Source organism: Trifolium pratense, linkage group LG1, assembly GCF_020283565.1.
Source record: "Trifolium pratense cultivar HEN17-A07 linkage group LG1, ARS_RC_1.1, whole genome shotgun sequence".
Lineage (NCBI taxonomy): Eukaryota > Viridiplantae > Streptophyta > Magnoliopsida > Fabales > Fabaceae > Trifolium > Trifolium pratense.
Window position 1 is genome coordinate 30,029,712 of NC_060059.1, and position 27,971 is coordinate 30,057,682.

Here is a 27,971-nt window from a genome sequence, read left to right on the forward strand (position 1 = left end):
TTATATACAAAATAAAGGGATAAAAAGTACTACCAGATTACTAACTAATGATTTTATAACTGATAAAAAGTAGTACTAGTTTACTAACTAATGATTTTATATTATGACAAACTGAAAAAAGGAAAACTAATCTACAATTTTTAATATATTTTTGGGTAAATAGGGTTTTACCCCCTGCAAAATAGCCGAGTTTTGCATTACCCACTGCAATATTTTTTTTTGTGATTACCCCCTGTAATATGAAGATTCCCTCAATTACCCCCTAAGTTGCCAACTAGATGTGAAATCTTTATTTTCGATGATGTGGCACGCATATGTGGATTTTATTTTTATTTTAATTTATTTTTATTGTTATAATGATTTCAAATTATTTTTATATATAAAAAAAAATCTGCAACAACAAAAAAAGAAAGATTAGGAAGAACAAATAACATCTTCATCTTTAACTCTTATCCCTCTCACACCCTTTACCCCATCTTTTCTTAATTCTTTATGTTTATTCTTCAATAACAAATTAGCAACCCAAACTATGTACAAACAGTAGCCTTGTGCTCCATTACTCAAAATTCAAACTCAAATCCAAATGAAACTTTTGCTCTCAAAATCATACATCTGGAAAATCACACCATGCCCAAAACCTCTTCTTTCTTCTTCTGCCTACTCTTAAAGAATAGCGATTCCGTTGAACTTTGTGATGCTTAGTTCGTCATATGCGGCGACTTCATCGACGGTTTTGGCTACCCGGTGCATGGCGGCGGAACAAAGTTGTATGAGTTCGCTTCTTGATTTCATTTTTGCAGACGGTGGAGGGGCGGAGGTGGATCGATAATTGGAAAAGCTGCTTTCTTAGAGATCGATAATTGAGTTAGAAGCATCCGTGTTTGATTGAATTGCAAAAACTGCTCTCTCTCTCTCACGATTTTGATCTGTTTGGATGTGTTTTAAGGAATGAGTTTTTCTATGTTCAAGTTTTAATTTTTGAGTTTAAGTTTTAAGGTGATATTGTTGTGAGTGAGAGAGTTTTTCTGGGAACTGCATTTCAATGAATTTTTCTGAGTTTATGTGATGAACTCATGACAATTGTGATGAAGATGATGAAGAAGGAGATGGAAGAAGATGAATTTTCGGTGAACTCATTTCAATGTTGTTGCAGATTTTTTTAAATTTTTTTTTTAAAATAAAAATGATTTGGAATCATTATAACAATAAAAATAAATTAAAATAAAAATAAAATCCACATATGCGTGTCACATCATCGAAAATAAAGATTTCATATCTAGTTGGCAACTTAGGGGGGTAATTGAATGAATCTTCATATTACAGGGGGTAATCACAAAAAAAAATATTGCAGGGGTAATGCAAAACTCGGCTATTTTGCAGGGGGTAAAACCCTATTTACCCTATATTTTTTTATTGTATTTTACGATGGAGTTGATGATCGAACCTATAGTACCTCTAACATACTATCCAAATTCCTAACTACTAAATCAAACTTAATGCCTTAATTTTTAACTCATATACAGAATCTGAATAGTATCATGTCATGTCTTTTTTTTTTTTTTAACTTGTGTATTGTTTGCATAAATTTTAAATGATAACTACAAAGAAAATTTTAATGTAACTATATTGTGTAAAGAGAAATTAATATAATTTGTTAATGTCACTTCTAAAAATTGGGATTTTGATAGACAATTTTGGCAAAAAAAGTCATGAAGATTTTAACAGATTTGGAAGGATTGTATTGACTTTTAAAACTTTTTTTAAAAATCTTTTTACAATCAAGATTTTCTAATTTGGATTTTGATGGATTTATAACAGAGATTTTTAGGATTTCAATAACTTTATTGACTTTTAAGATTTAAAGAGATTCTAATTAAAAATGACTTTTATTGTCATAATAATAATAATAAAGTAGCAATTAATGTTATCAAAATTACTGGTAAAAAAATTAATGTCGTAAAAAAAAACATAAATTGAAGAAACTGGGAAAAAAAATACGAATCAATTATAATATAAAAAACAATGAATCATATAAAAAAAGTTTGATTGCCATATAATCAATCGCCATTCAAAAGAAATAAGTAAAATTGATTGAAAAGTATATGTATCATGTATGAATAATATAGCAATTGGTTTTTTATGAGAGAATAATCTTGCTGAGGGAAATAATTTGTTACAAAGAAAAGTGAGAGCATAATCTTGTTTTTCTATGTTTTCTGTTATTGGTTGTTTAGCAGCAAAAACATAGAAATAACATAGAACAATATAGCAAGTTGCAGGAGAAGTTGCATTTCAACTTGATGGTAGAGAAAAAAAAGTCTTGATGTGTGAATCAACAATCTCAGGGTTTTGAGTGGGATTGTTGAAAGAGTCTAGTATTTATATTTTCAACTAAAAAGTCTTACAAAATCCATTCAAGAAAAGAATCCATGAAAATCGGTAGACTTTTGAATACCAATAGACATTTTATAAATGACAAGAAATCTCAATTGAATACCAACAGATTTCATTGCCTTGAAAAAAAATCTTAATTATCTTAATTGAATACCACATGACTTATTTATATTTAATAAAAGTCTTAATTGAATACCATAAGACTTTTTTATTTTTAAAAAGTCTTTTAAAATCCCATGAAATCCCAATTGAATACACCCCCTAATACTGTGTGCGCTTTAAAAACTCATGTTAGAATAAAGCATTTCATTTACACCATCTAATGGTTGTCTAATATGCGAGATGGATGATAGAGGCTGCGACGCGCCTAGGACAGAATGATTTCATGTTATGGAGGCTCCTGCGTCAAGTTTGGTATATATTCTCCGATTTTTTTGATAGAGTTTTGAGACTTTGAGGGCTATATAGGTCATCGCCAAGAGAGGAATTGTTAGGGAAACATGGGAACCAATTGAATGTTTTTGGATAATATCTAGAATTGTGAAATACATTCCAAACATCTTTGGTAGCAACGAATGATTTGATGAAGGATAAAAACTTTTTCTAGCGACTTATCGAGTGAAAACCATCAAAGGGTTGAGAAAAAAGGAAAGTAATTTGGATATTATTGAAAACAACTTCTTAGTCACTTTTGTAACAACATTGCTGTTGAGATTGAAAGAAAAAGATAGAAATCAAGGCTTGTTTTTAGAGAACTCTTGAAGTTAATTTTTTGTAACTCTTTTGTATGTCATATAAAGATCACGATAGTGGGTTGGAGATCTGCTATCTATATAGACTCTTTTTTTTTTTTTAATTTTTAACTAAGCTATAGACACATTTAAAATAAATTAATATAAAACTATGATCTAACTATAAATGCGTGGATGATGTGTATATATTGAAACTATTGAAACTCACACATCAAATTCTTCAAATTCATATAAAGACATCTGACCTAACAATATCGATTGACAGTTGAACTTAGACTTATGAATATAAAATTATGGTTTATCAAAGTGTTCACCAAATATTAAAAAGGGTTTATTTGGAGTTTCAATTTGATTCATCATTTTATCTTAGGTTAAATATTTTTTTTTATAAATATTTCAAATTTTATTTTTAGTTATATAAAAAGTTTCAGCAAGTTTTGGTTCTTAGATATTTTTCGTCACGACTTTTGATCCTAATTTTACGTCAATTCACGTGTATCATTCGAAAATTAATTTTCTTTCATGTTCATATTTAGTACATACATTATAGAAGTTTTTTTTTAACAATGAATAAATTAAATATGAATTTTTAAGTCTTTCATGCTTTTTTTAATCAAAGTTTCTAACGCTTAAAAACTTATAGTATTTAATTTATCCTTTGTTAAAAAAGTCTAAATTTTTATACAAGATATTCTTATAATATTATAAACATAAATAATACACCTAAGTTTTCCAAAAATTTGTGACAAAATATATTTAAAAGATATTGTAAGAAAAAACTTATTTAAATATATTTTTTTTTTCTCATTTAATTTGGGCCAAAAGTTAACAGGCCAAAACAAAACCCATAAAGAAAATTCTCACACAACACAAACCAAAAACCTCACAAATCTCTTTCCTTCTTTCTCGACAGAAAGAAAAGATGGCAACAACAGAACCACTCGTTGAAGGTTCCACGGCAGAAGAAGTGGCGGCGGCGGTAGCCGTACCGGCACCAGAAGCAGGGTTAAAGCACAAACTAGAGAGAAAGTGGACTTTCTGGTTCGATAACCAATCCAAACCTAAACAAGGTGCTGCTTGGGGAACATCTCTTCGTAAGGTTTACACCTTCGATACCGTTGAAGAGTTCTGGTGGTACGTTTTATTGATTGGATTGTTCCTGTTTTTGTTATTTTCTTTTGAATTTGTTGCTTTTCGATTGCGTTTTAGCTTGTAATCTGAAATATTCTGTTTCAATTTGATTTATGCAATAGAAACTTTTGTAGATCTTAGGAGTGTGAAATTTATAGTCTGTTTTTAATAGATTATTTGATAGAAATTCACTTTTTTAACCTTTTGAATTAATCAGATTCTAACCAATTTTGATTTTCTTGATTTGAATGAAAAGTTGTCTTTATTAGCTTCTGAATAATTTGATTTTAATGTGTGTGTATAAAAAAGAGAGAAGATTATAAAAAGTGATTTTCAGTTTAACTGTTATAAATAAACACAAACCAGGTTCTGCTTCAAATAACAATCTCTAAAATCATTTGATAACGAAGCACGGACACCAGATAGGACACTATGACACGTCCACACGGATAATTTGAGAAAATGTCATAATTCAATGTAATCATATGTGTCAGACACTGACGCATGGCCGACATCGAGACATGCGAATCCGAGGAGTGTCCGTACTTCATTAATTTCTAATTTTAGATACCTTAGCATGAGCCTAACTTTTATTGTAGTCAAATGTGCCCTTAAAGGGTCATATCTTCTGTTTGTTGGTAAAATCCCATATATATGAGCACTTTTTCTAAAAAATAAATTATTTATTGCTGCTATTATTATTGATTAGTGTTTTAACATTCGGGTTTTGGTAAATACTGATAGAAATTTGATGAAACTGTGGTTTGGAAATGTTGTAGTTTGCATGATCAGATATTCAAGCCAAGCAAGTTACCTGGCAATGCTGATTTTCACTTGTTTAAGGATGGGATTGAACCAAAATGGGAAGATCCTGAATGTGCCAATGGAGGAAAGTGGACCCTCACCAGCAAAGGAAAGGGAAACCTTGATACCACGTGGCTTGAAACTGTAATTTGTTACTAAACCTGTCCTTTTTTATAAAGAATTTGGGGGTGATATGGTATTTAAGATTGTTGTGACTAATTATGGTGGTCCTATTGAATAGTTGATGGCTTTAATTGGGGAGCAATTTGGAGACTCCGAAGACATTTGCGGCGTAGTTGTGAGTGTGCGCCAGTGGCAGGACAAACTTTCATTGTGGACAAAAACAGCAGCTAATGAGTCTGTCCAGGTCGGTTGTTACTCTTATTAATGATAATTAAATGATACTTGCAAATTTTATGTGCTATTGTAATTTTTGTCATCTTGGATTTATATGATTTTCTAATTTCTATTTATGTAACTAGTCAATGGTATGGGTGAGTAATTCTTCTTAGTTCTTACTTCTGGTAGAAAACCTCCACAATGTGAGGGACATGTCAAACAATTATGGCGAATGTTGGTAACTTTTTGACTTAGGGTGTGTTTGGGCTAACAGTTTGACTAAGAATAGATTCAATAAGCTATTCCAGACAGCTTACTTAAGGATTATTTATAATATTTTTCTGTTAAATTTATTGAAAAATGTAAGCTGAAAACAACTTTAGTTATTTTTAATGTGTATCCAAAGTTTCCAAACACTAATGTAAGTGTTTGGCTTAAAATAATCCCAAATAAGCTCTTTGAAATGCCTTCTTAATGCATGTCAGTAACTGTTTCATCTTGAATTTGTGAATGTATCGTATCATATAAATTTTAGTTCCAGAATTGTAATGGCACTATTCTAACGAAGTACAAGTTCCTTCCCTGAAGTCATCTATGTATTCCTCTGTAGTCCATGGTGGCCATCCGCTATGCAAAACTCCACTGCATTGCGGTTTTGAGTGGTGGTCGTGGCGCCACCAATTGCAGCTGCTACAGTGAAGCTCTAGTAATTTTTTAAAAACTTTTTGGTCATTTCACTATAAGATAGTTGTATTTTGCGCCCTCAATTTATAGTTCTCTTTTTTTTTGGGGTTTTTTGGTCATTTCTGTTTCACCCTTATATTTGTGCCCTCCTGTCTTGTCATTTCATCTACTTCGAATGGAATTCATCTCCCCTCCTCACCTTGTGAGGTTTCTCGATGGTCTTTCCTGCAATTTTGTGGTTGCCTGGTTGCATTAAAATAATCTCTTGTGTTTATTTTAATTGCTTAGATGAGTTATTTTAAGCCTTGGAGGCTAAAACTTATTTGCTTTATATTCATTTGAATATTGGTAATAATCAACTTTTATTATTTGTTACGAATGTTTTTAGTTTTGTGTTTTTTCTCTTTTTTATCTTTTATGTGTATGGTATAAATTTCTTGCATTGTTTCCCTAAACTTCAATCTAGTCGCCATATCAGATACAGCTACATGCTATACCACTACCTAGTTGTCTCTATAAATGTATTCCAGTGTTATCCCAAAACTCGTAGGAGATGACATTTGATATGAGCTTTTTGTTTGGGAATTTTATCTTGCAGATGGGCATCGGAAGGAAGTGGAAGGAGATCATTGATGTTAGCGACAAGTTGACCTATAACTTTCATGTAAACTTCTGCTCATAATAAATTTTAAATGGTTAATGCATAAATATCTGTTATTCTTACTTGTTCATTTGTTACAGGAAGATTCTAAAAATCGGGGTGCAAAGGCTCGTTACACTGTATAAACACTACCAGAGCATTTTTCCGCGCTTGTACTGGCAAAGCTGTTGTACGCCATGTGTATTAGAAGGCACTTCTATTTTGGTTGAGACTTCAAATTTAATTTTGTACCCATTTCCCTCTTTTGGGTGTAATACTATTATACCTTTTTTCCCCTCCAATTCTTGAGATTTTCTGTCATTTTTCATTATAGTTCATTTGCACTTTTAATTGTAACGTTATCAAAAGCTTGAAATTTTGAATATTTCTAGTCCAGTTCTCAATGAGTTTGAATTGTGTTGCTTGTACAATCATATTAGTGGGATAAGCCACTGGGGAGTTTATGACCCTGAGCCTTAATTAGGAAGTCTTCAAAAAATCTCAATTTTGTGGAGTGTGGTGATGGGAAAGAGTAAAGGAGAAGATTAATGTAAATCTAAAACTAGGAGAAACTTTGTCGGATTCCACAGTGCTACCTGACCAACAAGTTGGGGGTGGTGTATGGTAGAAGGTCTCGGTCGGTTTAACCTTGCGGGTACCAAATGGGTGCTCGGTCGGTTTAATCTTGCGGTACCAAATGGGTGCTTGAGAGACTCTCACTAAACAATTGAAAGTGTGGGCTATGGCTTTGTTAGAGAGGATTCGTGAAGCTGCACACAGAGGGATGGTACATGACATATTTGAGAGTGACTCTCAAAATGTGGTGAATGCTTTTCACTCTAACCATGTTGGTGTCTCGGATGAAACTTGTTCCTTTTTCCTAAAGAGGAAGCGAATGTGAGGGTTTAGAGGAATCGAGGAAAAAGCCAAATGATTGGAATCAAGTGGTTAATGAAAAATTTTAAGGACAAAATATGCTGTAAAATTTTCCTCTATTTCAGTACTTCTTGATAGACAAGAGAAACCTCATTAAATTTTATGACATTCATGTATCTAAACTCTAAAGAACAAAATAATAGACAGCTATTATATAAGAATGGAAATTCAAAACTAGAGATGAGTTCCTAGTTTACATTCTGCTGTCAATTGAAAACCATCAAGTTTTTAAACATGAAAGTTTATAGGATTGTAATTACAAAATGTGATACATTTGTTAAATTTATCATGCAAGAAAACCAAGCCATTCTCCATTCTTCTTGGCCAACCTGATCAGCCCTTGTCTCTGTTTTGCATCTGCTCCTATTGATTTGCAGAATTCAGTAATTACCTAACATGAAAAACATGAAAATTAAGTACATGCTTCAATCAATTTTGTATTCACATAAAGTGGGTACCAAACATTTTCAAACAGTCTATTTCTTTATAGCATCAACACTTTTGATCAAAGGTTTGTCCGTTGTCCGAACACCACACGACACATATGATTACATTTCATTAATTCATTTTTCCAAATTAGTATCAGTATTGATGTGTTTCATAGGCCACTTCCATACACTTCTCAATCCCTTATCATATGAATTACATAAAATGTGTGTATCCATCTTCCATTTATTCCAATCCATCAATCTTTAACCAACACCAAAACCGATAAAATCTAGGTTTTTAATGTCTATACGACTGCAACACGACCTCAACTGTGGCAATATCAACAAAATTTGACCACAACTCTCCACAATATCGACAATTACTATGCGACCATGACTATTACCACGACCACAACCTTAATTTAAAACCATCTCCAACCCTTTAATATTTATCTTCTCTTTGTCTTTATATTCCTATAAATGCATTTTTCAAATCCATTTTCCTCTTATCATATAAACCACATATCTAATCCAAAATAATCATATTAAGCAAAGAAAACAAGTTTCTAAGTTATAAGTTATAACACTAAAATTTCCAACACCTCCGAAAGAAATTTCTCAAAAAAATTCTAAAAAAATAATGCAAAATTATTATACTAACAATAAAAACAACTATTAACAAGAACAATATGAATATAATTCACCTGAGAGTGTAAAGCAATAGCTTTGCCTCTAAGCTGATTGAAACGTTTCTTTCCAACAATATTACGAGTAACCACAACAATTGGAGCAAAAATACCTTTCCCTTCATTAACATTCTTCATCATAGGTTGCAACCTCACTGGCTTATTACTTCTTCCAATACGAACTTGTGATGAAACTGACTTAGCCAACAAGGTATAATCTTCACCATACATTGAAGTTCCCCAACTTCCATAAAATGAAGAACCAACAGAAATTGAAGTAGCCATTTTGGTTACTACGATGTTTTTTTTCTTCTATGTTTTTTTTGTTTTGTTTTGTTTTGTTTATGTGAATATAAAAGAAAAGAGGTTTTTTTCTTAGCTTGTTGGAAAGATTAGCTTTTTCAATACATGGTTGTGATGGTTTATAATATTTGTATGTGAAGGAAGGGATATTTGGGTGTAAATTTGAGAACCAATGGTTTAGAATTGGAGTATAGTGTGAATCATAACATAGGAGCATTTGGAACCACATATATTGGTGGCTTTGATTTTTAGTTTTTTTGATTAAAAGTCTATAATACAAATATGACTTGTATATTGTATAGTTTTACAATGAGGTTGTGGTCCCCATGTTACTAGGAGATCTCAAACTTCAATTCTAGAGGGTTGTATGTATTTCTAGGGTCATCTCTTAATCCAACTACTAACTCTTCATTAATAATAACAATTTTTTTAGTAAAACAAAATTAATTGCTTATCACTTTTTTGTGTGAATTTTTCTATTCATTTATTCAAATTAATAGAGTATATTGTTGTAATACAAATTTAAATTTGCTAAAATTTAAAAAGGATAAATTTGTGAATATAAATTTACAGTATCCATGTTAATAGCATGAAACGACATCTTGCATAAGCCTACGGATATGACTATATTGAAGTTTGCATCCAGAGTCGTAGCATTGATCACACCAAAGTCGACATTGATTGGATTTATACTATATCGAAACTAATCTTCAACCTGAAACAAATGAACACCATACAAAGACGGGAAAACAAAATTACATCACACAAAGACGGGACAACAAAATACACGGTAAAAAGACGGGAAATCAAAAGAAATATGTGAAAATCACATTTATTTATTATAACGAGAAAGAAAATACAATTTGAAGGGATGTAATTGCGAAGACTAAAACATCCAAGAAGATATATGACTATATATACTAAGAGTTTTAATACAGCTCCACTATTTAGATTCAAAATTCAATAGAATTATTTTTTTTGGATAGAATTTATTATAAATATTTGATTCTTAGAGCATCTTTAAGGAGTTGCTTCCTTTAAGAGACTATTAATTTTTTTACGTCATTCACGATTATGATCCTTTTAGTTTTTAAATCCACAAGTTTGATTCCCAAATTTACAAAATGTTAGATTCTTTCCTCACCTATATATTTTGAGATTAAAGTTTGATTATGTGAAAAGTGAAACGTTAATGCTACACTTATTTGATGACATCAAAATGAGTTGTAAAATAAGAATTTACCTAGAGGATATCTTGCATCAACTTAACTGTTTTTATGATGTACATTAATGTATATTTAAATGAAATGTTTATTGTCAAAAAAACAAAAAAGAAATGTAAATTAGTTGTTAAATTATACCAAGTCTTATCGTCAAATGAGATGTTGCATAAGCATCTCACTTGTTACGTCATAAAAAATTCAGTCTCAAAATGCATAAGATAAAAACAATCAAGATATTTTGAAAGTTGAAGAACCAAATACTGGAGTTGATCATAATCAAAAGGTTATAACAAAATACTAAGCTTAGAATCATAATGAGCAAGCTATAATATAATTATTATTCGGGAATGAATGAAACACTACATAACTGGTTGATTATATGATAAGATGTGAAAATAATTGAAAGCCTCAAAGCATCATCAACAGTGAAGTAATTTCAGTGCCCTAAAAATAAATCACAGTTATTAATCAATCCATACGAAGTAAATGAAATGGTAGCGATTTGTGATCTTATGAAGTCTTACAACTGACAACACAAAGGCTTCGGCGATGACTGTTGGGAGTCGCCGCAATGCACCGTCTTTTTGTTGTTAAAATGTCTGCAGTGCACGCCGTGTTTCTGTTGTGATTTTGAGTCTGACTGAAAATGGAACAGTCTAGTTAGAGGTAGAGCTGTAAAATGGCCTGGCACGAACCGCCTCAGCCAATTAATATTTGGATTTCGTGCCAGACCATTTTACAGCTCTACCTCTAACAAGACTGTTCCATTTTCAGTCAGACACAAAATCACAACTGAAACACGACGTGCACTGCATACATTTTAACAACAGAAAGACGGTGCATTGCGGCGACTCCTAGCAGCCATTGCCGAAGCCTTCGTGTTGTCAGCTGTAAGACTTCATAAGATCACAAATCGCTACCATTTCATTTACTTCGTACGGATTGATTAATAACTCTGATTTATTATTAGGGCACTGAAATTACTTCACTGTTGGTGATGCTTAGAGGCTTTTCAATTATTTTCACATCTTACCATATGATCAACTCAGTTATGTAGTAAATAAACTTGCACTCACCTTTCTTCTCATTTTCTTCATAGCCGCCACCTCCACCTTAACCTAGTTTTTTTTCTTGATCTACCAAGGAGGGGTGGTTTTAGGGTCAATTTTTGACCCAAAATCACCCCTCATAATTGTCTTTCCTTTTCTTTTTATTTAAATAAGTGATCTTCACATTGATCGAGTTTTTCTTTTGTGTTTTCTTTTTTGTGATTTCACCGTCTGAGTGCGGCGTTGTGTTGTTCGTCGTCTTGTGCGACGTTTTTGTTGTCCCGTATTGTTGCGGTGTTCATTTGATTTCTATTGAAAAGATCGGCTTCAGTCAATTACAGATTCAACCAATGATTTGGGCTTCAACGCTGCAGATCCGGAGGCATGGATACTTCGGTGACTTTAACTTTATCATATTATTTGTTGTAGGCATTTTGCCGTTGTATGCTATTAACTCGGATGCTGTGAGTTTTGTTCGCAGATTCATCCTTTATGATTTTAGCGATGTTGATTTCGTGGTTGTATTTGATGTAATCTATCAATTTGAATGAATGAATATCATTTTGTTATTGTCAAAAAAAAAAAAACTCAGTTATGTAGTGTTTCAGTCATTCCCGAATAATAATTATAGCTTGCTCATTAAAGTATGATTCTAAGCTTTTGATCATAACCAAATACTAGAGTTCAAAAGGTCATGCATTGTAATGTCGTGACGCTTATGTCTAGGAATGCAGTTTTCCAAAGATTAGGTTTTGCTATTTAAAAAGAATTAGCGGCGCCGGCGCAACATGTTGCCCGTCTACCTTTTGTTATTCAAAAATACTGATTTAAAAGTAGTGGAACAAAAATCGTAAACTAAAAAAAAAAGACTAAAATTATATTCAATAAAAAATTATTGTTGAAGTGAAACATTAGGGTGTTTCTTCGTTGCTTATAATAAATTTTGAATTTTAATCGAGTTGATGAAAATTTTCAGAATTTTGTAGATAGCATGCATAGCATGATATATAGATGTTGTCTGAAGGCCAAATGGGTCGATTAGTATTTAAAGCCAACTTGGGCGATTTGTTCTGATGTGCCAATTGAGGCGATTGAAATTATTAAGATGTTCCATATGTTCACCACAGAATCATTGCTAGTTGTAGTTGATGCAGTAAATCAGAGATACGTTTATTAAGTACTTGCCTAACTTCAAATCATTGTTTGTGTGTTGGCCTCAAATCATTGTTTTTCTACGTGTTACAAGTCCTCAATATATAGAAAAAATAAAAGCTTTAAAAGTTGGAACAAATCTACCTAAATGAGAAACCAATAAAAACATATATTCTTCAAAAATCTCGCGCATGCACCACTTCATCTTTTAAGATCCGGTTCAAGTTTCTCTAGGATTCCAATTTTTCACACTTGCACCGGTTCACGTTTGTCTCGGATTGCAACTTTCAACATCTTGCATTGGTTCATAATTAATGAACCAATTCATCTTTCTAGCTTCATCTTTCTACTCTTTTTCGGAATTATATTTTAGCATTTTTTTCAATTCATTTGCATGCAATTTTAGTATTCTATCTTGCCTCTTAATTTTTTTTCTTTATCTTTCCAAAATCCAATTCCTTGAATATATCAGAGAGCAATCAAGTTTTTTTTTTGTACTTCCTCTACATTGATTGAAGCTTCCCTTATTTCATCATATTTTGAATCGACATCTATGTTGCAAAACCTCATTTTCTTCATGTTGTAAATTTATGCTTAAGTAATGTTTTGAACATAGATGAGGTTTCACAACATAGACGTCGATTAAAAATATGATGAAATAAGGGATGTTTCAAGCAATGTAGAGGAAGTGCAAAAAAAAAACTAGAATGCTATCAGACATATTTAAGGAATTGGATTTCGGAAAGACAAGAAAAAAAAATATGAGGCAACGTAGAACACCAAAATTGCATGTAGAAGATTTGAGCAAAAATATTGAAAATATGATTCAAAAAAAGACTAATTTTGCTAGTGGCATTAGTATTTCTAAACCAATGCAGTCAAATCGAGGGTATGGTAAATGCTTCAAATAATGCTGATGATGAATCTAGCATCCTTGATAAAGGGAAAGGAAAGATGGATGAAACTATTGAGGACTCAGATACTTCATCCTCTTGGGACGAAGAAAAGCTTCCATATGCATCACATTCTCAACTTTTTCCACGTGATCCACTGCTATTTAGGGAAGGCGCCTAAAAAGTTTATTATTTTCATTTTATACTGATATATCAACCTAGAAAATAATAGTAATAGATATTGGAATGATCAAACAGATCAAACACATCATAAGTACTACTGCTAGACATTGTGGCGAAGTGATAACACCACAATATTTTGAGGACCGTAGAGAAAAAACATTGCATTATTCCTTAAGTTTGTGATAAATTCTTTGTTCAGAGTTTCTCACTTTGTCTATCATGTTCTAAAAATTGTGAGGATTAGCTTAAAATCATGAAATTCACAAGTCTGCTTTTTTCAAGATGAATTAGTCCATGTTCAGGAAACACTGGGGCAAGATTCATTAATTATGAACAAGGGAATTCTCAATAAACCCTAGTTTGAGTGTTGGCCTCAAATCCTTGTTTTTCTATGTGTTACAAATCCTCGTAATTAATGAACCAATTCATCTTTCTAGCTTCAGCAATGTCCAACGGTTAGGACTTGGGATGTGTTTGATATGTTGATCATTCATTATTTTTCTAGGTTGATATATTAGGACAAAATGAAAATAATAAACGTTTTAGGCGTCTTCCCCAAATAGTAGTGGCTCACGCGGCAAAAGTTGAGAATGTGATGCAAATGGAGGCTCTGATCTACATCCCAAGAGGATGAAGTATCCGAGTTCTCATTTGTTTTATCCGTCTTTCCTTTCCCTTTATCAAGGATGCTAGATTAATTATCATCATCATTATTTGAAGTATTTACCGTACCCTCAATTTGACTTTGCATTGTGTAGAAATAATAATTCCACTAGCAAAATTTACTATTTTTTGGAATCATATTTTAGTATTTTTGTTCAATTCATTTGCATGCAATTTTGGCGTTCTACCATGCCTCTTAATTTTTTTTTCTTTATCTTTCTAAAATCCAATTCCTTAAATATATCAGAGAGCAATCAATTTTTTTTGTACTTCCTCTACATTAATTGAAGCTTCCCTTATTTCATCATATTTTGACTCGACATCTATTTTGCATAACCTCATTTTCTTCATGTTGCAAATTTATGCTTAAGTTATGTTTTGAACATAGATGAGGTTTCACAACAAAGACGTCGATTAAAAATATGCTGAAATAAGGGAAGCTTCAACCATTGTAGAGGAAGTACAAAAAAAACTAGAATGCTATCAGACATATTTAAGGAATTGGATTTCGGCAGGACAAAGAAAAAAATATGAGGCAACGTAGAACACCAAAATTGCATGTAGAAGAATTGAGCAAAAATGTTGAAAATATGATTCCAAAAAAGACTAATTTTGCTAGTGGCATTATTATTTCTAAGCCAATGCAAATTCAAATCGAGGGTATGGTAAATGCTGCAAATAATGCTGATGATGAATCTAGCATCCTTGATAAAGGGAAAGGAAAGATGGATGAAACTATTGAGGACTCAGATACTTCATCCTCTTGGGACGAAGAAAAGCTTCCATATGCATCACATTCTCAACTTTTTCCACGTGATCCACTGCTATTTAGGGAAGGCGCCTAAAAAGTTTATTATTTTCATTTTATACTGATATATCAACCTAGAAAATAATAGTAATAGATATTGGAATGATCAAACAGATCAAACACATCATAAGTACTACTGCTAGACATTGTGGCGAAGTGATAACACCACAATATTTTGAGGACCGTAGAGAAAAAACATTGCATTATTCCTTAAGTTTGTGATAAATTCTTTGTTCAGAGTTTCTCACTTTGTCTATCATGTTCTAAAAATTGTGAGGATTAGCTTAAAATCATGAAATTCACAAGTCTGCTTTTTTCAAGATGAATTAGTCCATGTTCAGGAAACACTGGGGCAAGATTCATTAATTATGAACAAGGGAATTCTCAATAAACCCTAGTTTGAGTGTTGGCCTCAAATCCTTGTTTTTCTATGTGTTACAAATCCTCGTAATTAATGAACCAATTCATCTTTCTAGCTTCAGCAATGTCCAACGGTTAGGACTTGGGATGTGTTTGATATGTTGATCATTCATTATTTTTCTAGGTTGATATATTAGGACAAAATGAAAATAATAAACAGGCGTCTTCCCCAAATAGTAGTGGCTCACGCGGCAAAAGTTGAGAATGTGATGCAAATGGAGGCTCTGATCTACATCCCAAGAGGATGAAGTATCCGAGTTCTCATTTGTTTTATCCGTCTTTCCTTTCCCTTTATCAAGGATGCTAGATTAATTATCATCATCATTATTTGAAGTATTTACCGTACCCTCAATTTGACTTTGCATTGTGTAGAAATAATAATTCCACTAGCAAAATTTACTATTTTTTGGAATCATATTTTAGTATTTTTGTTCAATTCATTTGCATGCAATTTTGGTGTTCTACCATGCCTCTTAATTTTTTTTCTTTATCTTTCTAAAATCCAATTCCTTAAATATATCAGAGAGCAATCAATTTTTTTTGTACTTCCTCTACATTAATTGAAGCTTCCCTTATTTCATCATATTTTGACTCGACATCTATTTTGCATAACCTCATTTTCTTCATGTTGCAAATGTATGCTTAAGTTATGTTTTGAACATAGATGAGGTTTCACAACAAAGACGTCGATTAAAAATATGCTGAAATAAGGGAAGCTTCAACCATTGTAGAGGAAGTACAAAAAAAACTAGAATGCTATCAGACATATTTAAGGAATTGGATTTCGGCAGGACAAAGAAAAAAATATGAGGCAACGTAGAACACCAAAATTGCATGTAGAAGAATTGAGCAAAAATGTTGAAAATATGATTCCAAAAAAGACTAATTTTGCTAGTGGCATTATTATTTCTAAGCCAATGCAAATTCAAATCGAGGGTATGGTAAATGCTGCAAATAATGCTGATGATGAATCTAGCATCCTTGATAAAGGGAAAGGAAAGATGGATGAAACTATTGAGGACTCAGATACTTCATCCTCTTGGGACAAAGAAAAGCTTCCATATGCATCACATTCTCAACTTTTTCCACGTGATCCACTGCTATTTAGGGAAGGCGCCTAAAAAGTTTATTATTTTCATTTTATACTGATATATCAACCTAGAAAATAATAGTAATAGATATTGGAATGATCAAACAGATCAAACACATCATAAGTACTACTGCTAGACATTGTGGCGAAGTGATAACACCACAATATTTTGAGGACCGTAGAGAAAAAACATTGCATTATTCCTTAAGTTTGTGATAAATTCTTTGTTCAGAGTTTCTCACTTTGTCTATCATGTTCTAAAAATTGTGAGGATTAGCTTAAAATCATGAAATTCACAAGTCTGCTTTTTTCAAGATGAATTAGTCCATGTTCAGGAAACACTGGGGCAAGATTCATTAATTATGAACAAGGGAATTCTCAATAAACCCTAGTTTGAGTGTTGGCCTCAAATCCTTGTTTTTCTATGTGTTACAAATCCTCGTAATTAATGAACCAATTCATCTTTCTAGCTTCAGCAATGTCCAACGGTTAGGACTTGGGATGTGTTTGATATGTTGATCATTCATTATTTTTCTAGGTTGATATATTAGGACAAAATGAAAATAATAAACGTTTTAGGCGTCTTCCCCAAATAGTAGTGGCTCACGCGGCAAAAGTTGAGAATGTGATGCAAATGGAGGCTCTGATCTACATCCCAAGAGGATGAAGTATCCGAGTTCTCATTTGTTTTATCCGTCTTTCCTTTCCCTTTATCAAGGATGCTAGATTAATTATCATCATCATTATTTGAAGTATTTACCGTACCCTCAATTTGACTTTGCATTGTGTAGAAATAATAATTCCACTAGCAAAATTTACTATTTTTTGGAATCATATTTTAGTATTTTTGTTCAATTCATTTGCATGCAATTTTGGTGTTCTACCATGCCTCTTAATTTTTTTTCTTTATCTTTCTAAAATCCAATTCCTTAAATATATCAGAGAGCAATCAATTTTTTTTGTACTTCCTCTACATTAATTGAAGCTTCCCTTATTTCATCATATTTTGACTCGACATCTATTTTGCATAACCTCATTTTCTTCATGTTGCAAATTTATGCTTAAGTTATGTTTTGAACATAGATGAGGTTTCACAACAAAGACGTCGATTAAAAATATGCTGAAATAAGGGAAGCTTCAACCATTGTAGAGGAAGTACAAAAAAAACTAGAATGCTATCAGACATATTTAAGGAATTGGATTTCGGCAGGACAAAGAAAAAAATATGAGGCAACGTAGAACACCAAAATTGCATGTAGAAGAATTGAGCAAAAATGTTGAAAATATGATTCCAAAAAAGACTAATTTTGCTAGTGGCATTATTATTTCTAAGCCAATGCAAATTCAAATCGAGGGTATGGTAAATGCTGCAAATAATGCTGATGATGAATCTAGCATCCTTGATAAAGGGAAAGGAAAGATGGATGAAACTATTGAGGACTCAGATACTTCATCCTCTTGGGACGAAGAAAAGCTTCCATATGCATCACATTCTCAACTTTTTCCACGTGATCCACTGCTATTTAGGGAAGGCGCCTAAAAAGTTTATTATTTTCATTTTATACTGATATATCAACCTAGAAAATAATAGTAATAGATATTGGAATGATCAAACAGATCAAACACATCATAAGTACTACTGCTAGACATTGTGGCGAAGTGATAACACCACAATATTTTGAGGACCGTAGAGAAAAAACATTGCATTATTCCTTAAGTTTGTGATAAATTCTTTGTTCAGAGTTTCTCACTTTGTCTATCATGTTCTAAAAATTGTGAGGATTAGCTTAAAATCATGAAATTCACAAGTCTGCTTTTTTCAAGATGAATTAGTCCATGTTCAGGAAACACTGGGGCAAGATTCATTAATTATGAACAAGGGAATTCTCAATAAACCCTAGTTTGAGTGTTGGCCTCAAATCCTTGTTTTTCTATGTGTTACAAATCCTCGTAATTAATGAACCAATTCATCTTTCTAGCTTCAGCAATGTCCAACGGTTAGGACTTGGGATGTGTTTGATATGTTGATCATTCATTATTTTTCTAGGTTGATATATTAGGACAAAATGAAAATAATAAACGTTTTAGGCGTCTTCCCCAAATAGTAGTGGCTCACGCGGCAAAAGTTGAGAATGTGATGCAAATGGAGGCTCTGATCTACATCCCAAGAGGATGAAGTATCCGAGTTCTCATTTGTTTTATCCGTCTTTCCTTTCCCTTTATCAAGGATGCTAGATTAATTATCATCATCATTATTTGAAGTATTTACCGTACCCTCAATTTGACTTTGCATTGTGTAGAAATAATAATTCCACTAGCAAAATTTACTATTTTTTGGAATCATATTTTAGTATTTTTGTTCAATTCATTTGCATGCAATTTTGGTGTTCTACCATGCCTCTTAATTTTTTTTTCTTTATCTTTCTAAAATCCAATTCCTTAAATATATCAGAGAGCAATCAATTTTTTTTGTACTTCCTCTACATTAATTGAAGCTTCCCTTATTTCATCATATTTTGACTCGACATCTATTTTGCATAACCTCATTTTCTTCATGTTGCAAATGTATGCTTAAGTTATGTTTTGAACATAGATGAGGTTTCACAACAAAGACGTCGATTAAAAATATGCTGAAATAAGGGAAGCTTCAACCATTGTAGAGGAAGTACAAAAAAAACTAGAATGCTATCAGACATATTTAAGGAATTGGATTTCGGCAGGACAAAGAAAAAAATATGAGGCAACGTAGAACACCAAAATTGCATGTAGAAGAATTGAGCAAAAATGTTGAAAATATGATTCCAAAAAAGACTAATTTTGCTAGTGGCATTATTATTTCTAAGCCAATGCAAATTCAAATCGAGGGTATGGTAAATGCTGCAAATAATGCTGATGATGAATCTAGCATCCTTGATAAAGGGAAAGGAAAGATGGATGAAACTATTGAGGACTCAGATACTTCATCCTCTTGGGACAAAGAAAAGCTTCCATATGCATCACATTCTCAACTTTTTCCACGTGATCCACTGCTATTTAGGGAAGGCGCCTAAAAAGTTTATTATTTTCATTTTATACTGATATATCAACCTAGAAAATAATAGTAATAGATATTGGAATGATCAAACAGATCAAACACATCATAAGTACTACTGCTAGACATTGTGGCGAAGTGATAACACCACAATATTTTGAGGACCGTAGAGAAAAAACATTGCATTATTCCTTAAGTTTGTGATAAATTCTTTGTTCAGAGTTTCTCACTTTGTCTATCATGTTCTAAAAATTGTGAGGATTAGCTTAAAATCATGAAATTCACAAGTCTGCTTTTTTCAAGATGAATTAGTCCATGTTCAGGAAACACTGGGGCAAGATTCATTAATTATGAACAAGGGAATTCTCAATAAACCCTAGTTTGAGTGTTGGCCTCAAATCCTTGTTTTTCTATGTGTTACAAATCCTCGTAATTAATGAACCAATTCATCTTTCTAGCTTCAGCAATGTCCAACGGTTAGGACTTGGGATGTGTTTGATATGTTGATCATTCATTATTTTTCTAGGTTGATATATTAGGACAAAATGAAAATAATAAACAGGCGTCTTCCCCAAATAGTAGTGGCTCACGCGGCAAAAGTTGAGAATGTGATGCAAATGGAGGCTCTGATCTACATCCCAAGAGGATGAAGTATCCGAGTTCTCATTTGTTTTATCCGTCTTTCCTTTCCCTTTATCAAGGATGCTAGATTAATTATCATCATCATTATTTGAAGTATTTACCGTACCCTCAATTTGACTTTGCATTGTGTAGAAATAATAATTCCACTAGCAAAATTTACTATTTTTTGGAATCATATTTTAGTATTTTTGTTCAATTCATTTGCATGCAATTTTGGTGTTTTACCATGCCTCTTAATTTTTTTTCTTTATCTTTCTAAAATCCAATTCCTTAAATATATCAGAGAGCAATCAATTTTTTTTGTACTTCCTCTACATTAATTGAAGCTTCCCTTATTTCATCATATTTTGACTCGACATCTATTTTGCATAACCTCATTTTCTTCATGTTGCAAATTTATGCTTAAGTTATGTTTTGAACATAGATGAGGTTTCACAACAAAGACGTCGATTAAAAATATGCTGAAATAAGGGAAGCTTCAACCATTGTAGAGGAAGTACAAAAAAAACTAGAATGCTATCAGACATATTTAAGGAATTGGATTTTGGCAGGACAAAGAAAAAAATATGAGGCAACGTAGAACACCAAAATTGCATGTAGAAGAATTGAGCAAAAATGTTGAAAATATGATTCCAAAAAAGACTAATTTTGCTAGTGGCATTATTATTTCTAAGCCAATGCAAATTCAAATCGAGGGTATGGTAAATGCTGCAAATAATGCTGATGATGAATCTAGCATCCTTGATAAAGGGAAAGGAAAGATGGATGAAATTAATGAGTAGTCAGATACTTTATCCTCTTGAATAGAGTTGTCAAAATGGGCTAGCCCGAATGGGCCGGCCCGCCAAGCCCGAATTTTTCCCGGGCTCGGGCATTGAAAATCCTAGCCCGAATTATTTCCGGGCTTTTTAGCCCAGCCCGACAAAGGCCGATTAAAATATGGGTTAGCCCGAATGGGCCGCGAGCGGCCCGCAAGCCCGAAAAAATTAAAATTAAAATTAAAAAAATAAAATAAAATATTAATATAAATAATTTGTTTTGGATGATTTGAAATTAGTTTGTAATATAAATTATAAAACACCGTCCGTTACTTAAGTAGCAGACGAGTAAAAATAGGGCACCCAAGAAACTCGTAGGTAGCGGATGAGTAAAAATAGGACGCGCGAGAAACTCGTACGTAGTGGATGAAAAAAAATAGGGCGCGCGAGAAACTCGTACGTAGTGGATGAGTAAAAATAGGGCGCGCGAGAAAGTCGTAGGTAGCGGATGAGTAAAAACATGACGCACGAGAAACTCGTAAGTAGCGGATGCGTAAAAATAGGGCGCGAGAAACTCGTAGGTAGTGGATGAGTAAAAATAGGGCGCGCGAGAAACTCGTACGTAGTGGATGAATAAAAATAGGGTGCGCGAGAAACTTGTACGTAGAGGAAGAGTAAAAATAGGGTGCGCGAGAAAGTCGTATGTAGCGGATGAGTAAAAATATGACGCGCGAGAAACTCGTAGGTAGTGGATGAGTAAAAATATGGCGCGCGAGAAACTCGTAGATAGGGGATGAGTAAAAATACGGCGCACAAGAATTATTATATATATATATATATATATATATATATATATATATATATATATATATATAGCGGATGAGTAAAAAATAGGACGCGCGAGAATTATTAATGCTATTTACATGGTTGAGTTTGAGCACTAAAAGTAAAAAAAAAAAAAAATTAAAATAAACCGGGCCGGCCCGAAAGCCCGACTACCCGTACCGGGCCGGACTCGGGCACTAATTTTGGTAGCCCGTTTTTTATCCGGACTTTTTAGCCCGGAGCCCGACCGGGCCGGCCTGAAATTGTCCAGGCCGCCCGTTTTGACAGCTCTACTCTTGAAGCCATATTTAATTCTATCATCTAAAAATTTACCAACCGTTAAACACAATTTTATTTTGGATTATAATGCGTGGATTAAAACAATAAATATATTGTTCCATTAAAAAATAAAATTCATCTAATGTCCAAATAGAAGAATTTACCAAGTGTTAAACACAATTTTGTTTGGATTATAATGTATGGATTAAAACAGCAAATATATTGTTCCATTAAAAAATAAAATTCATCTATAATCCATTTCAAAAGAAATTCATTAAATCCATAAATAATTTTAATAAAAGGAATTTAATTACTAAATTGGTAAGAAAAAAAACCTGAAGAGGGAGTTCCTATCAAAAGCACGCGATGTCTTTTGCAGAGAAATGCTTTAATGTCGACCTTCATCAACCATCTGCATGTGTTATGTATAGAAAGTGGAGCAACCACCAGAGAAACATTCTTTTCGAAAAGGGATACTTTATATGGTTTTTTCCTGAAGATGACAAAACCAAACCATCAAGGTGACGCTTTAGCTAGAAACACCAAATTAATAATAATAAAAGTAAAGAAGACAAATATTAAGGGAGAATAAATAGGTTGAACAAAGACTAAGTACCGAGTCCCATTTCATCTGAAAGTATAACATGAGTTTCCTTCGAGTTGATATGGATGTAGTGTACCTTCAGTTTGATAAATATATGAAATCAACATCATTTGAATCTAATAAAACAACGAAAAAAGGTGTGCTATTGCCAAATTAATAGATCAGTTGAAACACATACCACCTGAAAGAAAATTGAGGCTATGTTCTCTAACAAGTCTAATACAAAAAATAATTCCAAAACAAAAAAATAAAAAATCTAAGTCTAATAGCAACATACTTTAGTGTCAAAATTCTCTAACAAGTCTAATACAAAAAATGATAAAATTATTTTAGAGAGGAAGGAAATTGAAATACATGATTCATCAAAATTTAAGGAGAAGACTAGAGAAAAAATACGATGATGAAATGATTCACGAAATAAACTTATTTTTATCGAAAATCTCAATAATTTATAAAATGGTCTAAATCTCTCACAATTGTTTCTTGTAATTAGAAACCCAATCTCACATCTTTAGTCAATGATTAGTGAATCTAAATTCAAGACTAATAGTTTGAACTCCACTACCATTTTTCTATGAAAAATCCTGCATAACATTCTGGGATAAATGAATTTCAAATAAATCTGAAGTTCAAAAATATGTACATTAACCAAAAACATAATCATATAAGCAAAAAGAATAAATTCTAATAGTTGAAACTGCAAGTATTCAATGAACCACAGTCCATTCAGGTCGAATGACAACAAAATCTTCATCCAATTTTCAGACCGGAGAGTGGCGGCCGGCGGCCGCACATAGTATATGCATAGTTGTTACTTTGTTTTATATTTAGGGTTAGTGAAGAGGATTTGGGCTTTGGGTCATGTATACATTTGGGCTTTTTTTTCCTACTAATATGCTTGTTTATGTTAAAGAAAAAAAAATTTGGGTGTTGAAATGTGCATTTTTTTATGAATTTATTTAATATTCGGGTTAAACTTGTTTAATAACGGTTGAACCGATCAAACCATTATCCAAAGGTTACAATGGTTCGATCATCGGTCCTACTTTTAAAATATTGTGAAATATTCTATATTTAGTCAAAAATAAATAAAATACTCTATATAATTAAAAAAAAAAGATATTATTCTTCTTATGGATAAGTCAAATGGGTGGTAAACAAAAACAAACAACTCTTTTTTTTTTTTCGGAAGATTTAATTTAGAGGGAAATTAAATTTTCCTAAATTTTAAAAAGGTGGTATAATAAATTTTTGAATTTTTTACTTCTCCCTCCTAATTGAAATATTTGTTTGAATAGACAAAATGGATATAAATGGTAATTAAGAATTATTTTTAAAAGGAAACCAATAAAAAATTTGTATTGCTGTCTTTCACCATTTGTGCATTTCTTCCATCCAATTTATCTGACGCACAAGTTAAATTTCCTATTGTATTTATTATTGTAGATTTACCGTATGTGCATACTATTCCTCCTAGATCACCGGATTTTTTTACTAATATTCAAATTTACTTGCTATCTACTCTTTCCTATATCATTTCTCTTTCTTTCCTATATCATTACTCTTTATACCATAATAATTAAGTATATATGGTGGCTCACCATGTAAATTGTTCAGGCTCTTTTTGTAAGACTTGTGAAAGTATACACAGTCAATCGTAGAAAAGTAATAAGATAGAGTATCGTACCCACAGGGATTGCGAGTGGAACTTAGTTTCAATTCTTATTCGGTCAATTCTTAACTTATGAGCATAAAAGTAACAAAATATCATTTTGGGGTTTTTATAACAAGAAAATATAAATGACAATAAGGAAAATAGGTTTTGATAACAAGAGTTGGGAAGTTGTTGGAATCAATGATCAGTTCAACTACGGTTCAATGCCTATGTGTGATAAGTGCTGTCATGGCTACTGTGAACAAGCTTCCTTATGGTGTATGTCTACAACGTTAGGTAGTAAAATGAGGGATAAGGTGGGTCCTATGTCTAGGTCATGCATAATTCACTTAAGTTCCGAAAAGATCTTGCTTGTTTTAAATCACTATGGCTTCAAGGCTTATGTCTAAGTCCTAGAGTAAGAAGTATGTGTCCATCCTCTATTTAACCATATTAGTTCATTCAATCCATTTACTATTAGATGTCTCATAATAATAAACTTGTATCTAATCCTAAGTTGGTCAAGCTAAGAATCAAATATATAACAAAATAACAAATGAACCAAAATAGCATAACAACACACAACACATAAATGACATTAAACTTTCATTGAACTTCACATAATTTCAACATCAAGAGGTTTAGCTCATGGTGAGCTTTACAACACAAATAACAAGAGGAATAGATCTACATATCACAAGAGATAAGAAATGTAAACCTACAAACACGACAGCCTAGAGAGGATGTCTCAACCTCCAAGTCAGCAGCGTCGCGCTTCTAGTTATTGGAACTGCATCAGAGTTGCGGCTGCGGCTCAAGTAGCTCTCCACGAAACTTAGGTATTCTGCCTCCAAGCTAGCACTCCCTTCTCGTGCATACATATTTAGGGTTATTGGCTCCTTTATATAGAGATCAATCTTGGATCATGGGCCATAACCACTTGGAATAAGACAACCCAAAGGAATAAGACATATTCCCTTAAGATAACAACAGACAGTACAATCTGCGCATGAGAAATCTGACAGCTGTCTTATCTTCATCCTGTAGTGCTTTTGTCTTATTCTGTAGCATACGTGGAGCTTTGACTGCACATGCGACTCCACGCAATCTTAGTTTTACGGAACTCGGGTCTTGACTCTAATTAGCATGAGATAGCCCTGAACCCTTTTTGTCTTGCTTTAGGTCCAATGGTCTGTCTTGACTCGAGTTATCACCAGAACTCCTCTTTTGGATGAAGGATTACAATTATCTCCTATTTACATACTAGACTCAAAATACATCAAAATGACTCAAAACATTGAATGATCACCTTATGGTCAGACAATAACTAATGTAAATAGAGATAACAAACATCACATAAAGTGAGTTATCATAAACTAAGTTTGATGAAGAGAGTGACTTACATGACACGATACCTCAGCACGACACACCAACAATTCAATGCACATGCATATAGTGGTTTACATGCCACGTCAACAATTCAACGCACACGCGGACAGCGACTCACACAACATGCTGGTGTGAGTCACATGATGTGAGTCATTGGCCAGTGTGCATTGACTTTTCAAAATAAGTGGGGTGCCAGTCTTTTGCAAAATGGCCTAAAATTAAGAGGTCAAAAGTGCTATTATGAAAGTTAGAGAGTCAAAATCGTAAGTTTGTGAAAGTTAAATGGCCAAAAGTACAATTTAGCTTTTTTGGCTTAATTACAATTTTGGTTCTCTTATTTTCACCATTTTGCAGAATTGGTCCCATTATTTTAAAATTTGATAGTTTTGGTCCTCCAACACATGTTTTAAATTAACTTATAAAGGTTTTTTCTTACAATTTCATCAATGTTGGGTATTTTCTCATCGCCCAGATTATATTTCACGTCGTTTAAAACATATCACGTCGTCAATTTATTATTAAAAATTATAATAAAGGGACCAAAACTGTTATATTTTAAAATAAGATCGGAGACAAGCACAATAATAAAATTAGGAGGACCAACATTACAATTAATTTGTTTTTTTATACAACACCAACAATTACATTCTCGATTATGTTTTCATTTTTGCAGTTGAAATTATCTCACAAAAGAGCTCTGAAACAAACAAACAAAGACCAGATAGTTATACATCACCAAAATCTTCAGGTGACTGGGTTTTGATACTACGTTTAATACGATGGAATGAGAACATTTTCTTTCTTTTGGCGATATATTGAAGCACAACAGGCATAAGAAAGTGAGACAACTTATTTGGTGTGCAACTACTTAGTGGTGAATTGCTTTCATTCAAACAGTGGTGCATGTGAGTTAAGCATCATTGTTTCATAGTTTGATCAATACCCAATTCAAGAATTTCAGGTCAAAAAAATATTGTCGTGTGCAATTGTTACATACGGGTGGGTTTTGGAATCATCTGAGTGTTCCAATTTGTTCTTCTTTCAACATATGTGAAGGAGGATGACCCATGACAACAATTTGCACAAAGAGGATATGTCAAATCTGCGGGGGCGTCTCCGGATTTTAAGAGATCCTGTGCAAAATATAAAAGTGGCTCCTTAACATAAAAAATTTAATTTTTTTATAAAAAAAACTGTCGATTTAAATTGCGTATAATATAAAAAAAATCATTTTTATTCTTGTAAACATATAGATTATCAATATTAAACCAATTGCATCAAATCAAATGGGATAAGAAATACAAAATAATTATCTTTGTATATAACGTCAAAAAGGAACCTCATAATCTATGTTTAAATTTTATGGAAAGATTAAAATGGACTAAAACTATATTTACGAGTATAGATAATTAATCTATTCATACTCATATAATATTATATGAACATTAACAATATATAACTATTAGTTTAGGGCCTAAAAATTAATCTATTAATAAATATATGATATTTTATAGGTATAAATAATATATAAGTAATATTATAGGACCTCAAAATTTTGAGCTGAGGCCCTCAAAATTTTGAGGCCCGATACAGTCGCACACCTTGCACGTATGTGCAAGCCGCCCCTGCAAATATGGATCGGAAGATATGTCACAACTCCATCAACCTTGCGTCAAAGAGGATTCAATATGTGTGAAGATCAATCAACAAGAATATGATCGTGGTGGATGGTTGTAAGAACCATCTTCATGGCCGCTTGGTGATGAACAAGGGAGACAAACCACTCACGGCACGTGAGCTCTCTTCCAAGCATTGAATGATTTGGAAAGATTTTTGCTTATGTCTATATGATTGTATCTCGTGAATAAGGAATATTGACCCATGAGGCCATAAATTTGAAGATATGATGCAGGAATGATGTGTTGTTTGTACGCAGGTGGGAAACAAATAAGGATTTTTGTTAACGTTATAATTTACAATTTCTTCCCAAAGTTATTATTTTTCGTTTTTTTTTTTTTTTTTTTTTTTGATAAGCAAAAAAATGAATTATAAGGAGTACAAGGGGTACTCAACCCTTACAATTCAGAATAGATCACTTTAGATGCGTTGAAAACAATCTAAAGGATTATTACGCCATTCAGAGAAAACTAAATTAACATTGTTCCCTGTTCGGCCTATAAACCAAAACCAAGAAAAATAAACAATTTGCTC

At 32.5% G+C, this 27,971-nt stretch overlaps 2 protein-coding genes and 1 long non-coding RNA gene across 4 annotated transcripts; 1 reads left to right on the plus strand and 2 right to left on the minus strand.

The window, feature by feature from the left end:
* Positions 1-3,960: 3,960 nt before the first annotated feature.
* Positions 3,961-7,140, plus strand: LOC123883932 (eukaryotic translation initiation factor). The gene is made up of 5 exons (XM_045932908.1): positions 3,961-4,280; positions 5,057-5,225; positions 5,323-5,448; positions 6,703-6,768; positions 6,846-7,140. The coding sequence occupies exons 1-5, from the start codon at positions 4,069-4,071 to the stop codon at positions 6,888-6,890; spliced, it is 618 nt and encodes a 205-aa protein (XP_045788864.1). The 5' UTR covers positions 3,961-4,068; the 3' UTR covers positions 6,891-7,140.
* Positions 7,141-7,805: 665 nt separating this feature from the next.
* LOC123883941 (protein PROTON GRADIENT REGULATION 5, chloroplastic) lies at positions 7,806-9,207 on the minus strand. Its single transcript, XM_045932918.1, has 2 exons — positions 8,813-9,207; positions 7,806-8,071 (listed from the first exon to the last, which is right to left on the minus strand). The coding sequence occupies exons 1-2, from the start codon at positions 9,077-9,079 to the stop codon at positions 7,967-7,969; spliced, it is 372 nt and encodes a 123-aa protein (XP_045788874.1). The 5' UTR covers positions 9,080-9,207; the 3' UTR covers positions 7,806-7,966.
* Positions 9,208-9,732: 525 nt separating this feature from the next.
* Positions 9,733-22,940, minus strand: LOC123902412. Of its 2 annotated transcripts, none has more exons than XR_006807571.1 (3): positions 22,730-22,940; positions 22,449-22,606; positions 9,733-9,812 (listed from the first exon to the last, which is right to left on the minus strand). It is a non-coding gene; the product is annotated as an uncharacterized LOC123902412 (long non-coding RNA). The 2 variants fall into 2 exon arrangements; XR_006807570.1 differs by lacking the exon at positions 9,733-9,812 and adding an exon at positions 10,668-10,960.
* Between the last annotated feature and the right edge of the window lie 5,031 nt (positions 22,941-27,971).

Coding starts and splice junctions, on each gene's coding strand:
- LOC123883932 (XM_045932908.1), top strand. CDS start 4,069: ATGGCAACAACAGAACCACTCGTTGAAGGTTCCACGGCAGAAGAAGTG. Junction 5,226..5,322: donor ATACCACGTGGCTTGAAACT/GTAATTTGTTAC, acceptor CCTATTGAATAG/TTGATGGCTTTAATTGGGGA. Junction 6,769..6,845: donor AGTTGACCTATAACTTTCAT/GTAAACTTCTGC, acceptor CATTTGTTACAG/GAAGATTCTAAAAATCGGGG.
- LOC123883941 (XM_045932918.1), bottom strand. CDS start 9,079: ATGGCTACTTCAATTTCTGTTGGTTCTTCATTTTATGGAAGTTGGGGA. Junction 8,072..8,812: donor CTATTGCTTTACACTCTCAG/GTGAATTATATT, acceptor TTTTCATGTTAG/GTAATTACTGAATTCTGCAA.